Source organism: Mustela putorius, unplaced genomic scaffold (genome assembly GCF_011764305.1).
Source record: "Mustela putorius furo isolate JIRA1106 unplaced genomic scaffold, ASM1176430v1.1 tig00000228_pilon_pilon_pilon, whole genome shotgun sequence".
Classification (NCBI taxonomy): domain Eukaryota; kingdom Metazoa; phylum Chordata; class Mammalia; order Carnivora; family Mustelidae; genus Mustela; species Mustela putorius.
Window position 1 is genome coordinate 379,548 of NW_025421322.1, and position 20,937 is coordinate 400,484.

Consider the following 20,937-nt stretch of genomic DNA (forward strand, 5'->3'; position numbering starts at 1 on the left):
AGGGAGAAGCACACTCCCCGCCCAAGCAGGGGCCCAACATGGGGCTCAATCCCCATGATTTGAGCCAAAAGCAGATGCCAAAAGCAGATGCAAAAGCACACCTCACTTACCTACTTTTAGACTCCCTCGAGTCACTGCCCTCGAGATGTGAAGCAGCTGCTAGATTCCCTCAGCAACCCCTTTACCTTGTAGTAGGCCTGGTAAACATTTCTCAACAGTGACCATTCAGCTGCTATTTTGAGGAGGTGCTTTCATTTCACATGTTCTTCCCATCTTTGGGGTGACCATCCCCCCATGCCTATCCTCAGTCTTTACGTCTCACCATGGAATCTCAGGATAAAAATCTGTCTTGAAATAGTCTAGTTCTAGAATGCAGACATTCCTCAAGGATTCATTAACATGGGAGATATTCTTTGGGCTCTCTGAATGTTTACTGGCTTAATTAAACTAGAGCTCCACAATAAGGGCAATAATGGACATCAGAAATGTCCATATTGGGGCGCCTGGGTGGCTCAATGGATTAAGCCTCTGCCTTCTGCTCAGGTCATGATCTCAGGGTCCTGAGATCAAGCCCCACATTCAACTCTCTGCTCTCTGCTCCCCCCAACACCCACCCACCGTGTGCTGCTCTGCTTACTTGTGATCTCTGTGTCAAATAAAATCTTTAAAAATCTTTAAAAAAAAAAAAGAAATGTCCATATTGCCCTAAAATGTTTAAATAAGATTGTGCCTGCACTTATCTGGGAAAGAGCCATTGGGAATTCAGCAACCTAGCTTTAAAATAGCTAAGAACCAGGGGCACCTTGGTGGCTCAGTTGGTTAAGCGTTTGACTTCGGCTCAGGCCGTGATCTTGGAGTCCTAGGATTGAGCCCCATATCAGGCTCTCTGTTTAAAGGGGGGTCTGCTTCTCCCACTACCTCTGCCCCTTCCCCCTGCTCTTGCTCTCGCTAATAAAATCTTAAAAAAACAAACAAACAAAAAGGTTAAGAACCAGTGTATTTAATTCTGCATTTGTGGGGTGCCTGGGTGGTTCAGATGATTAAGCATCTGCCTTAGGCTCAGGTCATAATCTCCAGGTCCTGGGATAGAGCGCATGTCAGGCTCCCAGCTCATCAGGGCCAGCTCAGCGGGGAGTCTGCTTCTCCTTCTGCCACACCCTCTGCTTGTGCCCTGTCTCTCTATCTCTCTCAAATGAATTAAAAAAAAAAAAAATCTCGGGGCGCCTGGGTGGCTCAGTGGGTTAAGCCGCTGCCTTTGGCTCAGGTCATGATCTCAGGGTCCTGGGATCGAGTCCCACATCGGGCTCTCTGCTCGGCAGGGAGCCTGCTTCCTTCTCTCTCTCTCTCTGCCTGCCTCTCAGTGTACTTGTAATTTCTCTCTGTCAAATAAATAAATAAAATCTTTAAAAAAAAAAAAAAAAATCTGTATTTGTTTAACAATTATAGGTTGCAGGGAAAAGGTACTGGCTAGGAGTCATCCTCAAATTCATGTTCACTTAAATGATTATTCATTTCAGGTGAAAAATTTTAACATACTAATTTTATATAAACTTTAAAAACAATATTTAAAGTGCATATTAAATATTTTGGATAAGTAAAACTAAACAGCAAGTAATTTAATTAAGTTGTATCTAGTTTTAAGACTGTGGCCATAAAGATAAAATAAGAGAATCTGACGAGTGTGAAGTTAAAGAACATTTTATTTATTGACAGATTAAAAACCACAACTTAAGTAGTGCAAAATGCACCACTGAACCCAAATACAAAGAACTGGTGTTAATACACAACGTTTAAGCCATGCTACACTTATTTTTGGCAAAGTGCTGTATTGTTTAGTCTGTGTAAAAAACTGACCATCTATGAACCAATCAGTATAAAAAATTCTATAAAAACAGAAAAAAATTTAGATAGTGGCTCAAGAAAACAAGCTGCCATTTATGCATAGATGATGTACAGTATATAATCCAACCAAATGTCCCTTTTGAGTTTTCAAGTTGAAAAAAATTTTATGTCCAGAAATACATCGAGAAGGCACATAGTACAATCTACAATACTCTTCAGTCTCTAAAACTGATGCCCTGCCCTTGTAAAGCAAGTGTATTCACAATTATACTTGAGAAGAAACCCCACGCCACTTAAAAACACACACACACACACACACACACACACACACACAAAATTATTGATTAAAATTCCAAACCTCTGGAGGAAAACAACCAAAAAGCAAGCAAAACCACTCATACACATCAAGCCTGGATACACACACATCGAACTCCCCAAGTCCTGATTTGGTTTTTAAGAAGACCACCTAGAAAACAAATATTAAAACTTCGGGCAAATACAGAGCTAAATGGAGCATTTAATAATCATACAATTAAAAAAATATGTTGTAAGGAAAATTCTAAATGATATACAAAACATCCACTTAAGCTGCCTTCCTTTGAATAGTAACATCTCTTCCCACAGAAAGGATACTGTTGCAAACAGAAAAAGAGGTCTTTATCTGTATGCTTTCTAGTACCTCTTTCTCCACCGCCAAACCACTGTAACTGGGGTCATATTTCAAGTGAAAGTGGTATATGGCAAGGCTGACACCACTGGATTAGGCAGGTTTTCTAAATAAAGCATTTCATATAAAATTTTAAGCATTACAATAAGTAGATAAGGATGCCATTTATAATGCATCAACACAGCTGATGGCAGTGAAGCCATCCGAGAGTAGCTGGACTTCTAAAAGAATTTAACCAGTATGAATGGGCCTGATAAAATAAAAGATAACTTCAAGGTAACATTACAAGCATATGCTAGTATCTCCAGTATCAGGAGCAGTCTTTTTACTGATTCTAAAAACAAAACTACCTGGAAACTCTTAAACATTCTCCACTAATCCATTTAAACTTAAATGTCTATCTTCCAGTTGGAATCCTTCATTTTTAAATTTTTGCTTTCTTTTGTTTCCAATTAAAAGAAAATGAGAATAAGAAAGATACTCTCTTCTGCTCTTTTTATCGAAGAGTATAGAAAGACAGTATCTTTCCTTGAGGAGGAAGAGAAATAGCAAAGACACTCAGATTCAGTGAAGGTGTACAGATGACAAACCAGTGCACTGCACAGATCTTAGAAGTAAAATCAATAGGCGATGCTGAACGGCCCTCTCAAGTTTTAAGGAAACTGTCTTCTCACTAGAATCAACGTTCTGATACACAGACTACCTGGGAACTGGGAAAATGTCCAGGAAATTAATGTAGAAAAAGCTCACCGGAGTAGAAAGTCAAAAATTCAATCACTGTGCACCTTCTGCAAAAAATTCCCCACCCACCCAACCATATAAATGCATTGCCACAGATGATAAATAATGGATGGTTTGTGTTCACCTTACAGTGCAATACATAGTTAGTTGAGAAAGAAAAAGTAAAACATGGAAAATACATTATAAAATGTTTTATTAACAAAAACACAAACTTTGAGAAACATGGTGCATTTTTAAAAACTAAGAAGCTCATTCATGAAGCACTGCTTGTGTGCACCATACAGTCCAAACTTTTTCCAAGTAACATTCCATATTATCAGTCTAGAAATCATCAGAACACTAAATTCAGAGGGGCCTGATTTCTCATTGCTTAAAGTTTTAATAAATATGCACAAAAGCATATTGTAAACCACTAATATTTACAACAACAGAAATAATAATTACCTTATAATAAATTGCATTTTGGCCATGTTTCAAAGAATATTTAGCAGGTCAACATCCTTCTGTTATTATTGGTCTTGTGTCTCACACAGAGATGCCTAACAAACATCTAATGATCAAGAACTTCAAATGAATTGTGTAACCACTTTCTTCAGTTCTAACATGTGCCAATTTCAGGCAGAAACCTTAGATACTGATATAAAAACCACAGTCTGATAGGACAGATGGCTTGGTTAGCCTAAGAAAACATCCCCAAGACTGAAAGTGTTGCTTCCCAGGTATAAACCATAAAAAACTAGGTCTCGATAAGGCAAACAAAAAAGTCAGTAACAGATAGAGACGTATTTTCAGGTATCAGGAAATTTGAAAAAATAATAGTAAAAAAAACCCCAAAAAACCATTGCTATTTTATATACAAATCTGTTCACGCTGCCAAACATATTCTCATGGCTGAACTTCGGTAGCTTGTGAGGTACTAACAAATTGCATGTAATATATGAAAAAAAGAGACCCCCCATGTATTCAGAGGCTTACATCCAGAAAACATTTAGCTGGTCTATTTTCAAGTTACCGACATATAGCCCTATAACAGATGCGGTGTAAAACGTACACACCTTCATGAAAACTTTATCTTAACCACTCAGCTCTCGTAAACACAAATAGTAACAAAGTAACTTCTAGCTCAGTTTGACAAAACTTTACAGACTTGGCCCCTCATTAGAAAACAAATAAATAAAGGGGTAGTCGAAATGGAACGGGAGTAAGGAGAGAAGGCAGATGTAAGACATTCCTGGCACTTCATCACGGCCAGTGGAAGGACCAGCTACTACCACCATCTCATGAAGCTATTTAACCTCTTCTGACCCCAAACATCCCAGTCTAGGCAGAAAAGAGCACAACTCTTCACGTAGGTTAAAAAAAAAGAAAAAGAAAAAGAAAAAGTCTCCCATAGCTCCCTGCACCGAACTGTTACAGGGTTACTGAAAAATATAATACTTCACATAACTATATGCTTTTTCCCTTGAAAACCTTATATAGACATGTACTTATTAAGGTTGCAGAAGAGATGGAAAAATAAGCTATTTGATTGCAAAGGTGATACTACTGATCTGACAGTAGAATATGCTTTGGGTTGTGTATGTTTAATTTAGTTACAGAGGAAACTGGTGAATGTGGATGGCTCAGCAAAACCCATCACAACTGCTAAGAAATAAAGTGACTGGCTGGAGGTACAAAACAGAGTTTCTGTGTGTTAACTGGCCTCGTGTGAATCGAGCCCTGAACGCCGGCCTCGTTAGCACCAACACTCTGAAGAACAGCTGTGGCAGAACACGGCCACAGGCCCCCTCCCCCCATCCCTATCATTAGATTCAGTAGAGAGGCCCTTGGAATTTCACACAAGATTCAGCTCTGGACAGCCCCGTTCCCATCAGTACACAGTCCGCACGACAACGGTGAGGAAGGTAAATACTACTACTAACCCCATTGGTGGAGGAAATAGAGGCCAAAGTGGTTAAAGATTCTGCCTGTAGCCCCAGTTACAAAAACAAAAAGTGGAAACTCAAGGGCTCCAACCCGTCACTCTTCATTTGGATGCGAGGACAGGATGTCCCCGGGAATCCCTCCTCGGCCTCACAGGACAGGTCCATGGCAGAGGATGGATCACTGCATCAGAAATACAAAATCTATTTCTTTTCCCTTGGACAGTCATAAATAAGAAGTCACTAAAGTGCCTGGACGAGTACTTCTGAGTCGACGGATGACAGGAGGTGGCAAGTGGGCAGAGCTGACAGGAAAGACTCCACACAAGTTAAATAGTGGACTAACGGGTATGTTGTAGATGTACATTTCTCCAAAAACAATTTCACAGGTCTAACTGAATCCCGCTGCGTGGGAGACAAGTGCTTTTGTCCCATGATCTCTGTACCACGTCACACAGTCACATCAGAATTACTGAATGCACTGTTCACTAATACTTAATGTACCTGAATTCCAAAATGAACTGCATGGCTAATCTGGAAAACAAAACAAAATAAAACAAAACAACCAACCAACCAACCAAACAAACAAAAAAACCCACAAACCTATACACACAGAAATGTATCAAGTTTTCTTTCAAGAGAAAGTTCAGCCATAATTCCATTATATCTATGGCAACTATCACCTGTTAATGCTCATGTTAGTGTGTAAAAATGTATTCGTTATATACAGAAAAGATTATCAAGTACTGGTCAATAAAGTGTATGGCTGACCCTGAGAATAAATTCTTGCTTACTCAAAATATTGATTAAGTAATACAAAATAAAATGAAATTGAAAGATGCCTATTCTCATACTTGGGAAGAAATGTCTTTAGAATGCGAACTCATGTACACCTTAATAGATTTAAAGACATCCCCAAACACCAAACACTGTAACTGTATTGATATGTTTCCAAAAATATTCTGAAAAAATTTACAAAAAAGTAAGTGTTAAAAGCAAGGCATTATGTGATATACAGCATGTAAATCTGGTTTTCAAGATAGTGTCTAAACACATCGATAAAACTATGTGATTGGTCATTAGTTGGCTGTAAAGAAACAGCATCTTCATTGTCCGTCCACACGCGTCCGTCCACACTCATATAAACAAACCAAGAGAATCCAACCAATCTTGAAATTCTTAGTAATTGTACTGACGGGGGCAGGGCTGATGGACAGCCCAGCCATTGTGCTTGACTTGCCTAGAGTGGCAATCCCTGGTAAGATTTTGGCGACGAAGGCTATTTCTGTTCAAAGACTGTCTTTCACTATGTTCTTTTATCCACTGGGAAGGGCGAAAGCTCTTGGGTTGTTCCAGAAAAGCTGTATGCGCAGCAAGAGCTGCAACGTAGCAATGGATGTGCTGCCCCATTTCATTTCGACTTTCCACTCTGAAACAGAAGAAAACGGGACTGTATTAAGTAACAGAGTATGTTATTAATGAACTTGAAAAAGGTACTTAGTGATTCAATTTGCCCCACTAATTTGTTTATGGTTGAATGAGAGCTTAGTGTCTCATAGCTGACAGACAAGTTTACCTTTCGTGACCACACTAACTGACAATGACAGAAAGGAGAGGACGGTTTTTCATAGAAGTATGTCATATAATCCACGGATGGTTAATTAGGTAGACTGTATTTTTCTAAAAAGTGCTTCACATTTTGAGTGAATTTCAATCAGGCAGCAAATGCATTTAGATAAGATTTTCTGTGAGGGGGACGAACATTTATTGATTATCTGGATTGGCCAACTGTTTTGCAAATGTAGTGTATTTAATTCTCACCATAATCTTAAAAGGAAAATGTTTTAATTGCCAAATTTTACTGACCAGAAAGCTAAGGCTCAGTGACGTTAATTAAGGTCACTATTATTACCTCATGCAACCAAGATTCTAATACAGGTTTTACTCCAAAGTCTGTGGTTAGGAAGGGGGTTGGTACTGATGCCCTAGGCTGGCTGCACCTTCATACACGTTTTCTGTCTGTAAGTAAATATTCCAGGAAACAAGCTTTAAACCCACATTTAATAGAAATATGCATAAGAAAATTCTACTCATTTAACACTTTCTGGATAAAAAGCTACCTGCTTATTATAAAAAAGTTTTTCATTGATATCGCAACAGGGCACATTTTGGAATGGCCTTTGCATAGTAATGTTGCAAAGACCTGTGGAGAACACGTCTTGAAATATGGCTACAGATCACATGATTATTCTATGTTTTCTACATTAAAAGCTATCTAACAGGATAGATATAAGTTATATCAACACATGACAGGAAGAGTTTTAAGAGTTCTAAGGGTTATTTTATACAACAAGGGCAATTATAGATTATATCTGTAATCACTAGAGGAAAACACTATAGTTTTTAAAGATTTTTTAAAAAATAGAATTAAAGGGGGTCACATTAAGAAGCTAATAGGAAGAAGTTAATATAAAGAAAGCAGTTTGTAAAAGGTGGGCATTTTGATACTTTGGGCTTTCTGCTCAGACTGATTTTAACACATATTACACAGTCTCAAAAGGAATGTACTTACTCTGCGCCAGTGAGTCTTATAAGCAGCTTTTCCTGGCCCTACAAATGTTAAATGGTGAACTATTAAATCACTAGTAAGATTTAAAATGCTATTTAATTTTACTATTAGGACATGGTGCATTTTCTGTAATTAAAACTGGTTTACTATGGGTCATTAAAGGCACATGTATTATTTAAGATTATGATAGCACACAGACCTCATAAACAATACTTTACAAAGGCCAAAATACAATAAAACATACACTCTGAAGCCCATCTGTAATTATGAAGCACCTTCTTGTTACATACTTTACGATAATATCCCTAAGGATAGAAAGGATAGAGGCAATCTAACTTTTGAAGATACCATGTTTAGGAAACATAGATATTTACTACATAGCCATCCAAAGTTTGGTAACACCTGATCTATCTTGATTTAGTGTTTTGTTTTTTTTTTTAAATAAGGATTTGAAATCCAGAAATAAAATGTTAAATTACTAAACATTAAAAATGTTTAGTTACTATAAAACTATGATAATTTGCAGTACTTTTGAAGGAATTCCTAGAAAGTGAAGTGTGTTCTTTTGATTCTATATATGGAAAAGTATCTATTTGTTTAACTTTCCTGTATGTTACATCAAAACATATAACAAGATTGGGGCGCCTGGGTGGCTCAGTGGGTTAAAGCTTCTCTGCCTTCAGCTCAGGTCATGATTTCAGGGTCTTGGGATCGAGTTCCTCGTCGGGCTCTCTGCTTGGCAGGGAGCCTGCATCCCCCCCCCCCCCCCGCTCTCTGCTTGCCTCTCTGCCTACTTGTGATCTTTCTGAGTCAAATAAATAAATAAAATCTTTTAAAAATATATAACAAGATAAAGAAACAAACAAAATACAAAAAAAAAAAAAAGATCATTCTGACTGCATCAAAACAGCAAACACATAACTAGATGCAGAGTATGATCTTGGATGGGATGCTGGTCTGGACAAATGAGATGAACTATTCTGGGCTCCAATGAAGAAAGCTGAGTATGATGTGGATAGTAGATGAAGTGAAATTTTACTGAAAAGAAAAAGGTTCAGATCATTGCCTAAAGAAGCAGATTATAAACAGTATATACAGCTTGATCCCATTTAGGTTACAAACGTGTGCGTGTATGCGCGCGTGTGTGTATGTGTGTGTGTATGTGTTTGTGAAAAACAAGTTGGAAGAATGTGCCCTGGGGTGTTAACAGTGTGCATCTCCGGGGCGTGCAAATGTCTTTTAAAACTTTTTAATTTTTACATATTTGCATTTTCTAATTTTATGCAAATGCATATATGCTGTTTCTGGAATAATAATATTATTTACAAAGCTGTTGTACATATACACACACACTTTAAACACTGAGAAGTAAATATACAAACATCAGTGTTTGTATTTAAAGTGAATTTTTTAAACATTTAAAGTGACTATTAATCGTGCTAAACTCTTGAGTGGAATTTTACAGAAGTGAAATCAGAATCAGGTGGGAAGCATTTCTGAGAAATGAAGAAATTAATTTGAATCAATCATACGGCAATTTAATCAATACCATGGTCCTAGAAATTTTGATTTTTTGTTGGAATGCCTGAAACACTGATCTCTCAATAAACTTGAAGCGCTGAATCAGGTGCCAGTTAAAGTAACATTTCCCACCAAAGATCTTACCCAGTATAAAGCCAGGCAAGTGTATAAGCAAATTGTTTCTCAGCTGGGTAAAGGATATGTTTATCCTTATAGAAGATCACAAGATTACTTAGAGTATTCAGACTTGCGAGTGCAGCAAACAACTCTGGTAAAGTTAAATTAATGAGCTGCCTGGGTTTTGTTTGTATCTGGCAAACAGGAAATGGTAGAAGATATATACAATGATCCAGTTAGTGGAGTTAGAGCCCCAATAATCTAAGAAGAGGCTCTTTGGGTTATAGGACCAACTATGGGAACATTCTGAACGGTTCCAAACATTCCATGTCACCTGAAGTGTATGGTATGTAGTGTAGGTATGTAGGAAATTAGGGTCAGCATCCCCCAAATACTGTTTAACACCACAGCACATTCCACTACCATGCACTGTGAACAGCCAGACTTTGGGCTGATGAACATGACCATGGGCTTTCTTTCAGCAGGTGCAAGCATCTTGAATATACTCACGGGATAAAGGCCATAGGACGCCTATAAGTTTGCTTTGAAACATATCAGTCTTTACTGACCAGGCCCTCAGCCTATCTGTCACTCAAACAGAGCCTTTCAGACCTATTAGGACTTCCATATAACAAGAAAATATTGTTTGGGTATGAAATCATTCCTCTGTAAGGCAGAAAACAACTCTCTGGGGAACACATTTTGGTAAAATTGCCATTCTACTTCATGTTTACGATTTGTCAAGTTTTTGAGGTTAAGTGCCATTTGATGTGACCCAGCTAAGACTACCTGGAAGAAAATAAGAGTTTTAAGATATACTACTCTTGGGGTGCCTGGGTGGCTCGGTCGGTTGAGTGTCTGACTCCTGATTTCGGCTCAGGTCATGATCTCGGGGTTGTGAGATCAAGCCCCACGTCGGGCTCTTCGCTGAGTGGGGAGACTGACTCTGCTTAAGAGTCTCTCTCCTTCTCCCCTTGCCCCGCCCTGCTCGCGCGCTCTCTCTAAAGAAAAAAAAAAAAAAACAAACAAAAAAAAAGAAAGATATACGATTTTTGTTGAATTTGATAGCCCAAATAATTCAGTGTATAAAGTGCCAGTTACACTGAGACAGGTAGCAGAAATGCCAGTCTTTTCTTCTCTGTCACCATCAGAGTACTATAAATCCAACAGCTCTTCCTTATATAATCAGAGCCATGTTCTAATGGACTTTTTTTGAAAATCTAAAATGAACATGTTTTTCACACCATCCACTACCTTGTGCACCATGCACACGCTTTCACAAATCTCTAACGAGATTACTTTGCATCTTCTAAAAAATCAGCTTTGAATTGTAGTAGAAATAAATAAACTGCATGTGAAACAGATTGCTTGTGGACAGAGTAAAATACAGTCAACCCCTCAACAGCTCAGGGGTTAGGGGCGCCAACCCGTGTGCAGTGGAAAATCCACGTGTAAATTATGACTCGCCCGAAGCGTAACTGCTAATAGCCTACTGCTGACTGGGAAGTTTACCAATAACATCAACAATCAATGAACACATATTTTGCATGTTAGAGGTATTATCTACTGTATTCTCACAATAAAATAAGCCAGACAAAAGAAACTGTTATTAAGGAAATCCTAAGGAACACAAAATACATTTATAGTCCTGTATTGTTTATCAAAAAAAATTCTCTATACAGGCAGACTCATGCAGTTCAAACCCAGGATGCTCAAGGGTCAACTGTACTCACAACGTACCTGGGGCTACTTGGGTCAGGACATTCATTGGTCCCACAACTGGCCTCACTGACGCCAGGGCAGGAATTATGCACAGCATAGACAGACATGCTGGGATGTTCAATGAGAAGGTTTTCCAAAGGACTGGTTTCCACCTTGAGAGTGGTTAATTCACCTGCAGTAAAACATGGGGGAGGGGTGATAAACCAGCTCTCCTCCATCGGACAGGACTCAAACTGGAGAAAGCAGGAGTCACCGGTATCAGCCAAGCACTCAAGAGATGCAGGTAAACAGGAAAAGACTGGTGGGTGCTCAGTATGTGACTCTTCACTGATGGCTTCGGCTTTGGCTTCTGCTGCTGAGAAACCAGGGCAGGCATCTACATCGTGGTCCATGTTCGTTGGTGAAGTCCCACGGGAACATGAGCATCCCGATGGTATCACATTCAGGGCACAGAAAAAGAAGAGAGGATACTATAAGCTGATGTTCACATTCTCTCTTCATTTAGGTGAGACACAAACCCACTTATGTTCATTCGTAATGACAGGAAATGATTTCTGAGCACCCAGTGTGTGTGTAGGGTGGTGTAGCACTGCATAGGATGGGTCATGGTGGTTTCGTGGGAATGGGTTTGAAGACTGCGTCTATCCTGCTGAATAAACGTGATGAGCAGCGTGGGTCACTGTTCGTCTAGCACAGGATTTCCTATTAAAGCGCATCAGATGTGAACAGACTATGAGAGTTGCAAAACTGGAAGATCTGACGTCAGTCAGTTTCACTGACTGATCATCTGGCACGGGATGTTTCACGCAATTTTTTTTTAGACAATTCTTGCTTATTTACTCTTAAGGCTTCCAAACCTTCAGAGTTACTGGTTTACTTATGCAAAAACTGAGAAGGAAGAGTTTCCACTTTTGCTGGGATGATTAACAGCTAAGAATACCTTACCTATGAAGTCAACGAGAATCCATTCTTCATCTTCTTTCTCACTGAATTCCGGTTCTTGGTTGGAAGAACTATTGACTTCACCCACAAACATTTTATTCAGTCTCTGGAACATGGTTAAGGCAAGATTGAGACTTTGGCGGGATGTCTTTACAGCTGAGATCTCAAAACACTGTCTTCAGTCTGCCTGATGGCACGACAGGAGATTAAAGTGCACAGGGTGCTTATTCAACTTAGGCGAGAGCAAGGAGAGTCGTTATCCCTAAAATAAAATAGGAAGAGAAGGTCATTTCAAATCAGCACATATTTATACAATATGTGTGTGGTTTCGAAAGCATGTGCCCACACACATGCACACACCCCTTTAGAAGAAAGCTCATGCCTTGGCCTGTAGCTACAGCCATTCTCTTCCTATAGGGTCAAACACAAGAAATGTCAAATACAAGAGATCTAGCACCTCTTATTTATAAACCATTATGAAATGAATACTCAAAAGCAACCTGTACATAAATGTGAGATGAAAGGGAAGGAGCTGGTTCTTTTTCACATCTGTGCTTTCCTAAGGGATAAATCTGACTCATGTAGTTCAAGCTGAAATACTACTTTTCTGTAAAAAAAGCAAACGCCAGATACTAAGTCTTGCTGTATGACATTCAGTGCCCAGAAGCTGCCAAAGGAAGCCTGCAGCAGGACTGGACGGCCACCAGCTTTCCTCGGCTCACCTTCTCTTCTGTTCTGTTCTTCTGTAGGACTGTAAGCATACCTAATTCCACTTAAAAATCAGCAAGCATAATTTGACCTTCAAAACAATTCCTACAGCTGGCACAGAGAAATTTACACTGCAGAAAACTGAGGAGGACAGCAGCGAGCCACGGAAATCGTTGACTGCAGGCGAGCAGGAAGGTAATGTGGCCCGCACACCTGGGTTTAAATGCTGGCTCTGCTGCTTTTGGAGTTAGGAAGTTATACTACTTCAGTGGGCAATAGTTCTACTTCATAGAGTTCTGGTGAGTTTTTATTTTTTTGTTTTTAAAGGGTGAGCACGTGGGAACAGGGGAGCAACGAGGGGCAGAGGGAGGAGAGAGAATCTTTAGGCAGGTTCCATGGTAAGCCCAGTGTGGGGCTTGAGCTCACGACCCTGAGATCACAACCTGAGCTGAAATTGGGTGGCTCAGTGGGTTAAAGCCTCTGGCTTCGGCTCGGGTCATGATCTCAGGGTCCTGTGATAGAGCCCTGCATCGGGCTCTCTGCTCAGCAGGGAGCCTGCTGCTCCCCCCCCCCCCTGCCTGCCTCTCTGCCTACTTGTGATCTCTCTATCAAATAAATAAATAAAATCTTAAAAAAAAAAAAAGAGTAGAACACTCAACCAGCTGAGTCCCCCAGGAGCCCCTCTGGTGAGTTCTAAGTGAGGAACTCTGGCCTTGTCTGATCTTCCAGAATTCCAAATACATATATATATATATAAAATATACACACATACACACACACACATATAGAATTTATAAATAATATAAACATAATATTTATATAATATATAAATAATATAATTTATAATTATAAATTATATATTTATTATATATGTGTATATTTTATATGTGTGTGTGTGTGTATAACCATTTCTCCCTGTTTACCTGATAGTCATATCAAACCTAACACAAACCAAAGAGAACTTTTAATTTCCACCCTCCACAAACTTACATGCACTGTCATCCTTCCCTTTCCCAGCAGCAGCACCCAGCAGTTATTCAGGCCATAATCCTAGCAGTTGCTCCTTCTGCTCCCCACCCAACCTCTCAACCAAACTTTCACCAGGTCCTGTTGACTCTAGCTGCACATGTGCCCTACATCTGCCCACTTCTTGCCACCACTTTCATCCTAGTTGAAGCCAATCTAGTGGGTGTCCCTCTGGACTCTGCCAATCACTACCTCCCTGATGGGTCTCCCTGATCCTACTCTTGTGAAATGGCATAATGCAGGCAACCACTTAGCAAGGCACTTGGCACAAAGTTCTCAGTCAACGTCAACTATTATTCTACAAATATTAACTGAGTACCTATTATGCATCAGGCAGAGTGCTGAGCACAGGGGAGGCAGCAGTGAATACGGGCCCTCCCGTGGCAACCATTAACAACCCAATGTGATGAATGCCATGGAAAAAGTACGGGGTGTTCCTCCAATCCAGGCAGGCAAAGGTCAGGAAGGACTACTGTAGTAAATGACTTTGGTCTTGAGAGGTCAAGAAGATCAAGAATGGAGGAAGTCTACAGATGAGTGAGAATGTGGCAACCTTCTATGGGACTCAAGATCCAGACGGATGGTCATGAGCGCAGGCTGGGGGGGCTAAGCAAGAACCAGATCTTTTAGGACCTTCTAAACCAGAAGTTACAGAAAGGGAAAAGCCAAAGATGACCCTCTACCAGAAGCCAATGGGGGGGGATGATGGGACCATTTGGCGGAAAACGTATACTGCAGAAGGTGCTGGTTGGGCATTTTGGACATGCTGAATTTGGGACTCTGCAAGTCACGTGCTTGGTGTTGTCTAGTGGGCAGCGGAACATTTCCAGGGCTTTGGAGCGCAAGGGCATGGTCTCAGCTGGGGGCACGGATTTGGGAAGTTGTCAACACAACAGGGCTAACAGAAATCATGAATAAATGAGACCAGCCAGGGATGGCGAAAAGCCTCTGACACTCTTTCTCATGAGCATCAGCCTTGAATCCGTAACTTGACTCTTGAACCTTTGCTTTCAAAACAGTCATCATTTTTAGCTGGAAACGTAGTTACAGTCTGTAGTGAAGGAGATTCTTGGTTGACGTCTTTATGTGCAAACAGGACTGCTACAACTGTTTGGCATGCTACTACGAATGTGTAGTACTACAAATGTGTGTTCAAATAAATGACATTTGAACACTTTTGTGGTCACAATCCGTCATCATCGTCCATTAATTATTAAAAGAGAGTAAACAGGAAACATTATTTGCATAACCAGTCTGCCAGAAACCCTTCTGGAAAGCAGCGGGGCCAAATCATGAAGGCTGGGGCTTTAGTATAGAATTCAAATTCAGCTTTATATTCCATGTAAGAGACGTTAGATGAAAAGTGAGCTTGTGTAGTTTGCTTGTGTAGTGTCATAGCTATATCCTAAAAGATGAGCTATGACAAGGTCTGGTGTAAATAAAGGTTTTGGCATATAAGCTATGAGGGAAAAAAGACACTTAAAGAATCTTCCCCCCTTGGGCGCCTGGGTGGCTCAGTGGGTTAAAGCCTCGGCCTTTGGCTCAGGTCATGGTCCCAGGGTCCTGGGATCGGGGCCCGCATCGGGCTCTCTGCTCGGCAGGGAGCCTGCTTCCTCTCTCTCTCTGACTGCCTCTCTGCCTACTTGTGATCTCTTTCTCTGTCAAACAAATAAATAAAATCTTAAAAAAAAAATCTTCCCCCCATTTCTCTTAAATTATGAAGGCATATATTGGCCCCAAGTACAATCCTGTGTCTGCTGAACTAGTTGAGAGAATAATCTTAATTATCTCTAGAGTACAGGGCTGGCCTCAAGCACTGCATCAGCTAGGAAGCTGGAGTTGCTGGGTGTAAAGCAGAGCACCCCACAAGAGAACCCCTGCTCATCCTGAATGAGCACCTTGTCCCCCAACATGAGGGTAACTTACTGGGGCCCAGGCCTATAAAGTGGAAGCTACAAGGCAGAAAACAATGCTGGTGCCATTGTGGTTGGACAGCTGTGGTTCCCAGCTGCCAACTGCCTCCCCCCACCCCCGCCCCAGCTACAGCTCCAAATCCATGAGACAGAAGCCAGCAAATGCCTAGAACAAATACAACTCTGCCACAGGAAAGGTGCCTTTGGAGGAATTTTCCACGGGGCAGCACAGTCAATCTTCTTTTGGTCTCCTGAAGTCCAAGGCTACCTTGAGATATCCCAAATGTCCTGCAAGGGCAACCAACCTTGGGTGGCCCGAGTATTCAGGAGCCCAACCAGGCAAGGGAAGAGCTCATTTTCATCTGTCCTGAGTCATGGCTCAGATTTAAATGACACACCTGTGGAGGCCCCTGGGAAGGAAAAAGACCAGTTTGGGGACAGGTGGAAGGAGGGCTGGCCTGGGGACAAGCAGGAGAGGGTTCTGGTGCTCTCCCTAACATAAGTGGCTGGAGCTAAACGATCTAACCCTTCTGAGCCTCAGTCTCACCACTGGAAAAACGGGGAGACTGTGTTGGATCACCTCTTCACTCTCCCGATAGACCTCTAGCACAATGAAGAAGTAGGGTTAGACTAACTATGCAAAGTTCCTTTGGCCTTGTTTTCTGTAGGAGTCAGAAAGAACAAGGAGCTGCTGGAGAGCCCCAATATGCTGAAGCTGTTCAGTGGGTGGCCACAAGGCACATCAGGCAAACGAGCACTTGAAATGACTTGTATGACCAAAAATCTGAATTTTAAATTTTATTTACTTTTAATACATTTCAAACTCAAATTTGAAAGCTGATAATTGAGCCAATTTTTGGAAACTTCCAAGTATGTTCTGAACAACCGATTAACTATTTCCAATGAAAATTGTACATCTGAATCAAGACGTGATATGTTTAAAAATATACACCAGAGTGTATGTGCAAGGAAGACTTAGTGCCTCCTTGAAAATACTGTAAAATATCTCAAAAATTTTTATATTAATTGTATGTTGAACTATAGTAATTTTGGAATATGTTAGGATAAGTAAAATATGTTAATAAAATTAATTTTACCTATTTTTCTTTTTTAACGTGGCTACCAGAAATTTAAACATACATATAACTCACATTACATATCTCTATTGGACAATGTAGTTCCAGAAAAATCTCTCTAAAATACTGAGAGCCTCACCTCCTAACTGCCCAGGAACTGGCCCTACCTGGTCACTGCCATGCTTCACCTTCGCTCCTGCCCAGGAATGGAGGCTCCTAATGAGGCTGGTTCTATGCGGAGCTGGAAATCCAAGCACAGCCTCAGACTTCACTTTTCATTACATGTCACAGACATTTTTTTTTAATTTAATTTTTTTTTAAAGATTTTATTTATTTATTTGACAGAGAGAAATCACAAGTAGATGGAGAGACAGGCAGAGAGAGAGAGAGAGGGAAGCAGGCTCTCTGCCGAGCAGAGAGCCCGATGCGGGACCCGATCCCAGGACCCTGAGATCATGACCTGAGCCGAAGGCAGCGGCTTAAACCACTGAGCCACCCAGGCGCCCCTAATTTAATTTTTTTTTGAAGTAAACTCTACCCGCAATGTGGGGCCCGACCTCCTCACCCGGAGATCAAGAGTCTCTCACTCCACTGACTGAGCCAGCCAGGTGCCCCGGTCATGGACTTTTTTATATTTACAACTCTAGGGCAATGATAAAACTAAAGTGAAAATTCCAGAGAAAGCATGTGTCCTAAGAGGACAAATTTACAAATACAATTCTGGAATTTAGCAAAGAGGTAGGGTCAAAGAAGGCTAGGTAAGGTAGCACTGCTATTTTTGGGGGCATCTGCAAACTTTCCACAGTAACTAACCAACCTTAGCCAATCTACCAGGGAAGTCTCATCCCAGTGGAGAAAAGAAACAAAGTATCTGGGCCCCAGCATTTCAAGAAGTTAGCTTTGTCCATGTTTTTCTGGCTCAAAATACCTTCCTCCCTCACCGATAAACAAATAAATAAATAAATAAATAAATAAAATTTTAAAGATTCATTATAAAATTAAATAAAACTACATTATAAACAGTTTAGAAGATAGGGAGAATAACTATTTCACTGCCTTGTTGCAATACTGTTAGCATTTTATGCATTTTCTTTTCCACATAAGGTTTCTTTTTATCAGGAAGTCTAGTGAATGCAAAATACTGTATCCTGCTTTGTTACTTAACATTTCATCATTAATGTTTTTCCTATTATTACAGGAGTTAGAAATGCTCTGTGGGCAGAGAAAGGTGGCTAAGTTTAATACTTATGGGGAAGAGCATTCTAGTTTGTGAACTTAGAAAAGGCGTTGCTAGTCGCTAAGAGCTTGTTAGAATGATTTATTTTCTTATTTTTGAGACAGGCAAACAACCAACAGGCACTGTGGCTCTGGAGGTACCCTGCTGTGTTTGAAATCTTGGCTTTGCTACCTGCAACTTGTGTGAACTTAAGGTATTGAGTAACCTTTTGGTGCCTCAGTTTTCTCATCCCTAAAATGGGGAGGATAGTGCGCAGATTATGCGTGGATGTGAGGATTAAGTGCGTATCCCTCAGAATAGTGCCTGACAACAGAGCAGGCAGCCAGTAAATATTAACTCAGAATATTAAATATAACTTGGAAAACTTAAGTCCATTCCAAGCCAGCAGCATGAATGTAAGCCACTTAGCATCTTTGGCTCTGAATGTCTTCCTCTGCAAAATGTTTATATAATAATCAGAACTACAACCTACTGAATACTTATTGTATGTGGCAGTGAGTTGAGGTACTTGTCACATGTTACTAACAGGAAACTGAGGCTCAGAAATTAAGTAACTTGCTCGAAAGTGACAGAGCTGGTCAGGTGTGGAGCGGGCATTAGAACATAAATCTGTGCAGTTCCAAGTATCTTGCTTTTCCCTGCACATGATTGCCCAGCCTCCTTTTGGCCTCAACTCTGGTTCTATGAACTTCATAGAACAGTACTTTTCAGCTGGTTTTGGCTGCCAGTAGGCGGCTCCAAAAACAAGATTTTTAAATTAAAAAAAAACAAACCCAAAACAAAAACAAAACCACAACTTTGATGATCTAACTTTGCGAACTATGTGTACAGTTGTGGCTTCTTGACAGTTTCGAAATATCAGGTGGCCAACCTAACACATCTTCACTGAAAAGCAGCCTCAAAATGATTTTTGTCTTTATATCCCACCCTATTTTAGAACAATAAACATGCCGGTTCAAGTAATTTAGAATTGATTTTAAACTGCAGAAAAACCAAGCCAGGAAAGCTGTCTTTGCTTGTTCCGCTTCTAATCAGCCTATTCAGCTGGTCATAGTGGATTACTCTCCTCCCAGAGACCCACCACTGTCTGCCCTGAAGGGTGAATGACAGCGGACAAAGACAGCAGTGAGTGGTTATTCCCAGCCTGTTAACCTTCAGTTTTTAAGGTAGGGCCATTCCCAAGAGAAATAGGAGGGAACAACAGAGTGAGCAGGCAGTCACAGAAAAGAACAAAAACAGGAAGAAAAAAAACAAAACAGCCCTCGCTCATATAAGTTAATGAGGTCCTGGAACCAGGTAGCGGCCTTTAAAAATTATGCTCCCAGTTCAGAATTATAGGGTCTGTGACTTAAAATCAAATGCTTCCCAGAGATTTTCACATCTGCAATGAACAGTGCGTTTCAATTACCAAGCAAATGATTTCAGGATCTTGGGGGTACCTCTTTATTACCTCTGTTCAATGACCTCATGGGTCACACTCTCTCCTCCCCTTTTCCAAAACTACTCTGCATTTAGAAAAGGCTCTTTTAGCAACAAATGCCCAAATACTTGGACGTTCCGGACGGAAAGAGGCTCTTCCTTAACCTCTCCTCAACTGGAAGTCAACACAGAAGATGATGAGAAGAGGCAGTTAGGAAATGTAACACAAAACGAGGAATGCCCACGTAAAATGCACCTGCAACTTTGAAAGGGAAAACACCATTTCCTTTTAATTGGTTGTGTGGCCTCGAGTCAAATAACTTCATCTCTCTGGGCCTCGGGTTTCCTATCCACAAGATAATGAAGCCGACATCAGAGGGTCTCCGTGAGGAGCAACTGAGACAACTGATGCACGCTAAGCCCTCCGCATAGTCTAGACACTGAGGAAGCGCTCAAACGGCGTCCGGGAGCAAAGCGAGGAGGATTTTACCGGTGGCGGCCAAGTACAGGGCCCCTTCCGCAGGTGCAGCGTCAAAGATCAGGTGGAAGATCGAGCAGGGTCAGGGGACTCGCAGCGGACCCGCGGACACCCAGGGCGCTTAGGCGGCGGCGGCCGCGGAAGAGAGGAGGGTCCCCCGCGCCGCAGGACCCTCGGTGCTAGGGGCGCGACCCGGGGCGGCGAGGGCTGGCGCGGGGGGCGAGGAGCGAGAGGGGCGCCCGGGCGGTCCTCCCGGAGTCCCCGACGCCAGTCCAACGGCCGAGGGCAGGAGGAGGAGTGGAGGGGAGTCAGGGGGAGGTCCTGCCGCGGCCAAGAAAACAGGCCACGCTCGCGGGAGGAGGCAGAAACCGAACACCCACCGCCGCCCCGCGCCCGGCTCGTCCGCCTCCGTCCGCACCCCGGGGCCTCGGGCCGGCCGCCGCCGGGGGCGGGAGGCGGGAGGCGCGGAAGGCGGCCGGCGGGAGGCCCGCGCGGGCCGGCCGGAGCCAGCGGCCCCGGGGGCCGGCCCCGCCCGCACTTACGTGGGCCCGAGCGGCAGCGGAGACGGGCGGCGCAGGCAGCGGGCGCGTCGCTCGGCGGGGTCGGCGGGGAGCGGCGCGCACGGGCGCGGGGCTGCTGAGGTAGCTGCGGCTCCCCGGACGGCGGGCGCGGGGCGCGGGGCCGGGCCGCCTGTCCCGTTGCTGGACCACTGGCCGCCGGCCGCCCGTCTCGCTCCTTTTGTTGTTGTGCTGCGCTCGGAACAGCTGATCGGCCGCCCAGCCCGCCCGTCGGGCCGCCCCGCCCCGGGGCCGCGCCAGGCCCGACCCCACCAATCGGCGGCGCGGGGGCCCCGGGGCCGCCCTGCGAGAGGTTGTCACTAACGCACGTGACCTGGCGGCGAGCCGGGCGACGCTCTCAAGTTAGAAACAAGCCCGGGCAACAAAAGCCGGGGCGCCGTGGGACGAGAAGAGGGGCGAGCGGAAGGAGAGCGAGGAGCGTGTGTGGGGGGCACCAGCGCTGGGGCGACCGGGGAGGGG

General features: G+C 42.4%; 1 protein-coding gene across 3 annotated transcripts; it reads right to left on the reverse strand.

Moving 5' to 3' along the window:
- Nucleotides 1-1,682: 1,682 nt before the first annotated feature.
- On the reverse strand, nt 1,683-20,671 carry TP53INP1 (tumor protein p53 inducible nuclear protein 1). 3 transcript variants are annotated; one of them, XM_045077951.1, is made up of 5 exons: nt 20,443-20,671; nt 12,047-12,305; nt 11,120-11,477; nt 7,745-7,782; nt 6,467-6,601 (listed from the first exon to the last, which is right to left on the reverse strand). In XM_045077951.1, exons 2-4 carry the CDS (start codon nt 12,156-12,158, stop codon nt 7,761-7,763), a joined length of 492 nt encoding a protein of 163 aa, XP_044933886.1. In that variant the 5' UTR covers nt 12,159-12,305; nt 20,443-20,671; the 3' UTR covers nt 6,467-6,601; nt 7,745-7,760. The 3 variants fall into 3 exon arrangements, with proteins under 3 accessions (XP_044933885.1, XP_004768597.1, XP_044933886.1); XM_045077950.1 differs by lacking the exon at nt 7,745-7,782 and having other exon boundaries at nt 1,683-6,601; nt 20,443-20,670; XM_004768540.3 differs by lacking the exons at nt 7,745-7,782; nt 20,443-20,671 and adding an exon at nt 19,913-20,307 and having other exon boundaries at nt 1,683-6,601.
- Nucleotides 20,672-20,937: the final 266 nt, after the last annotated feature.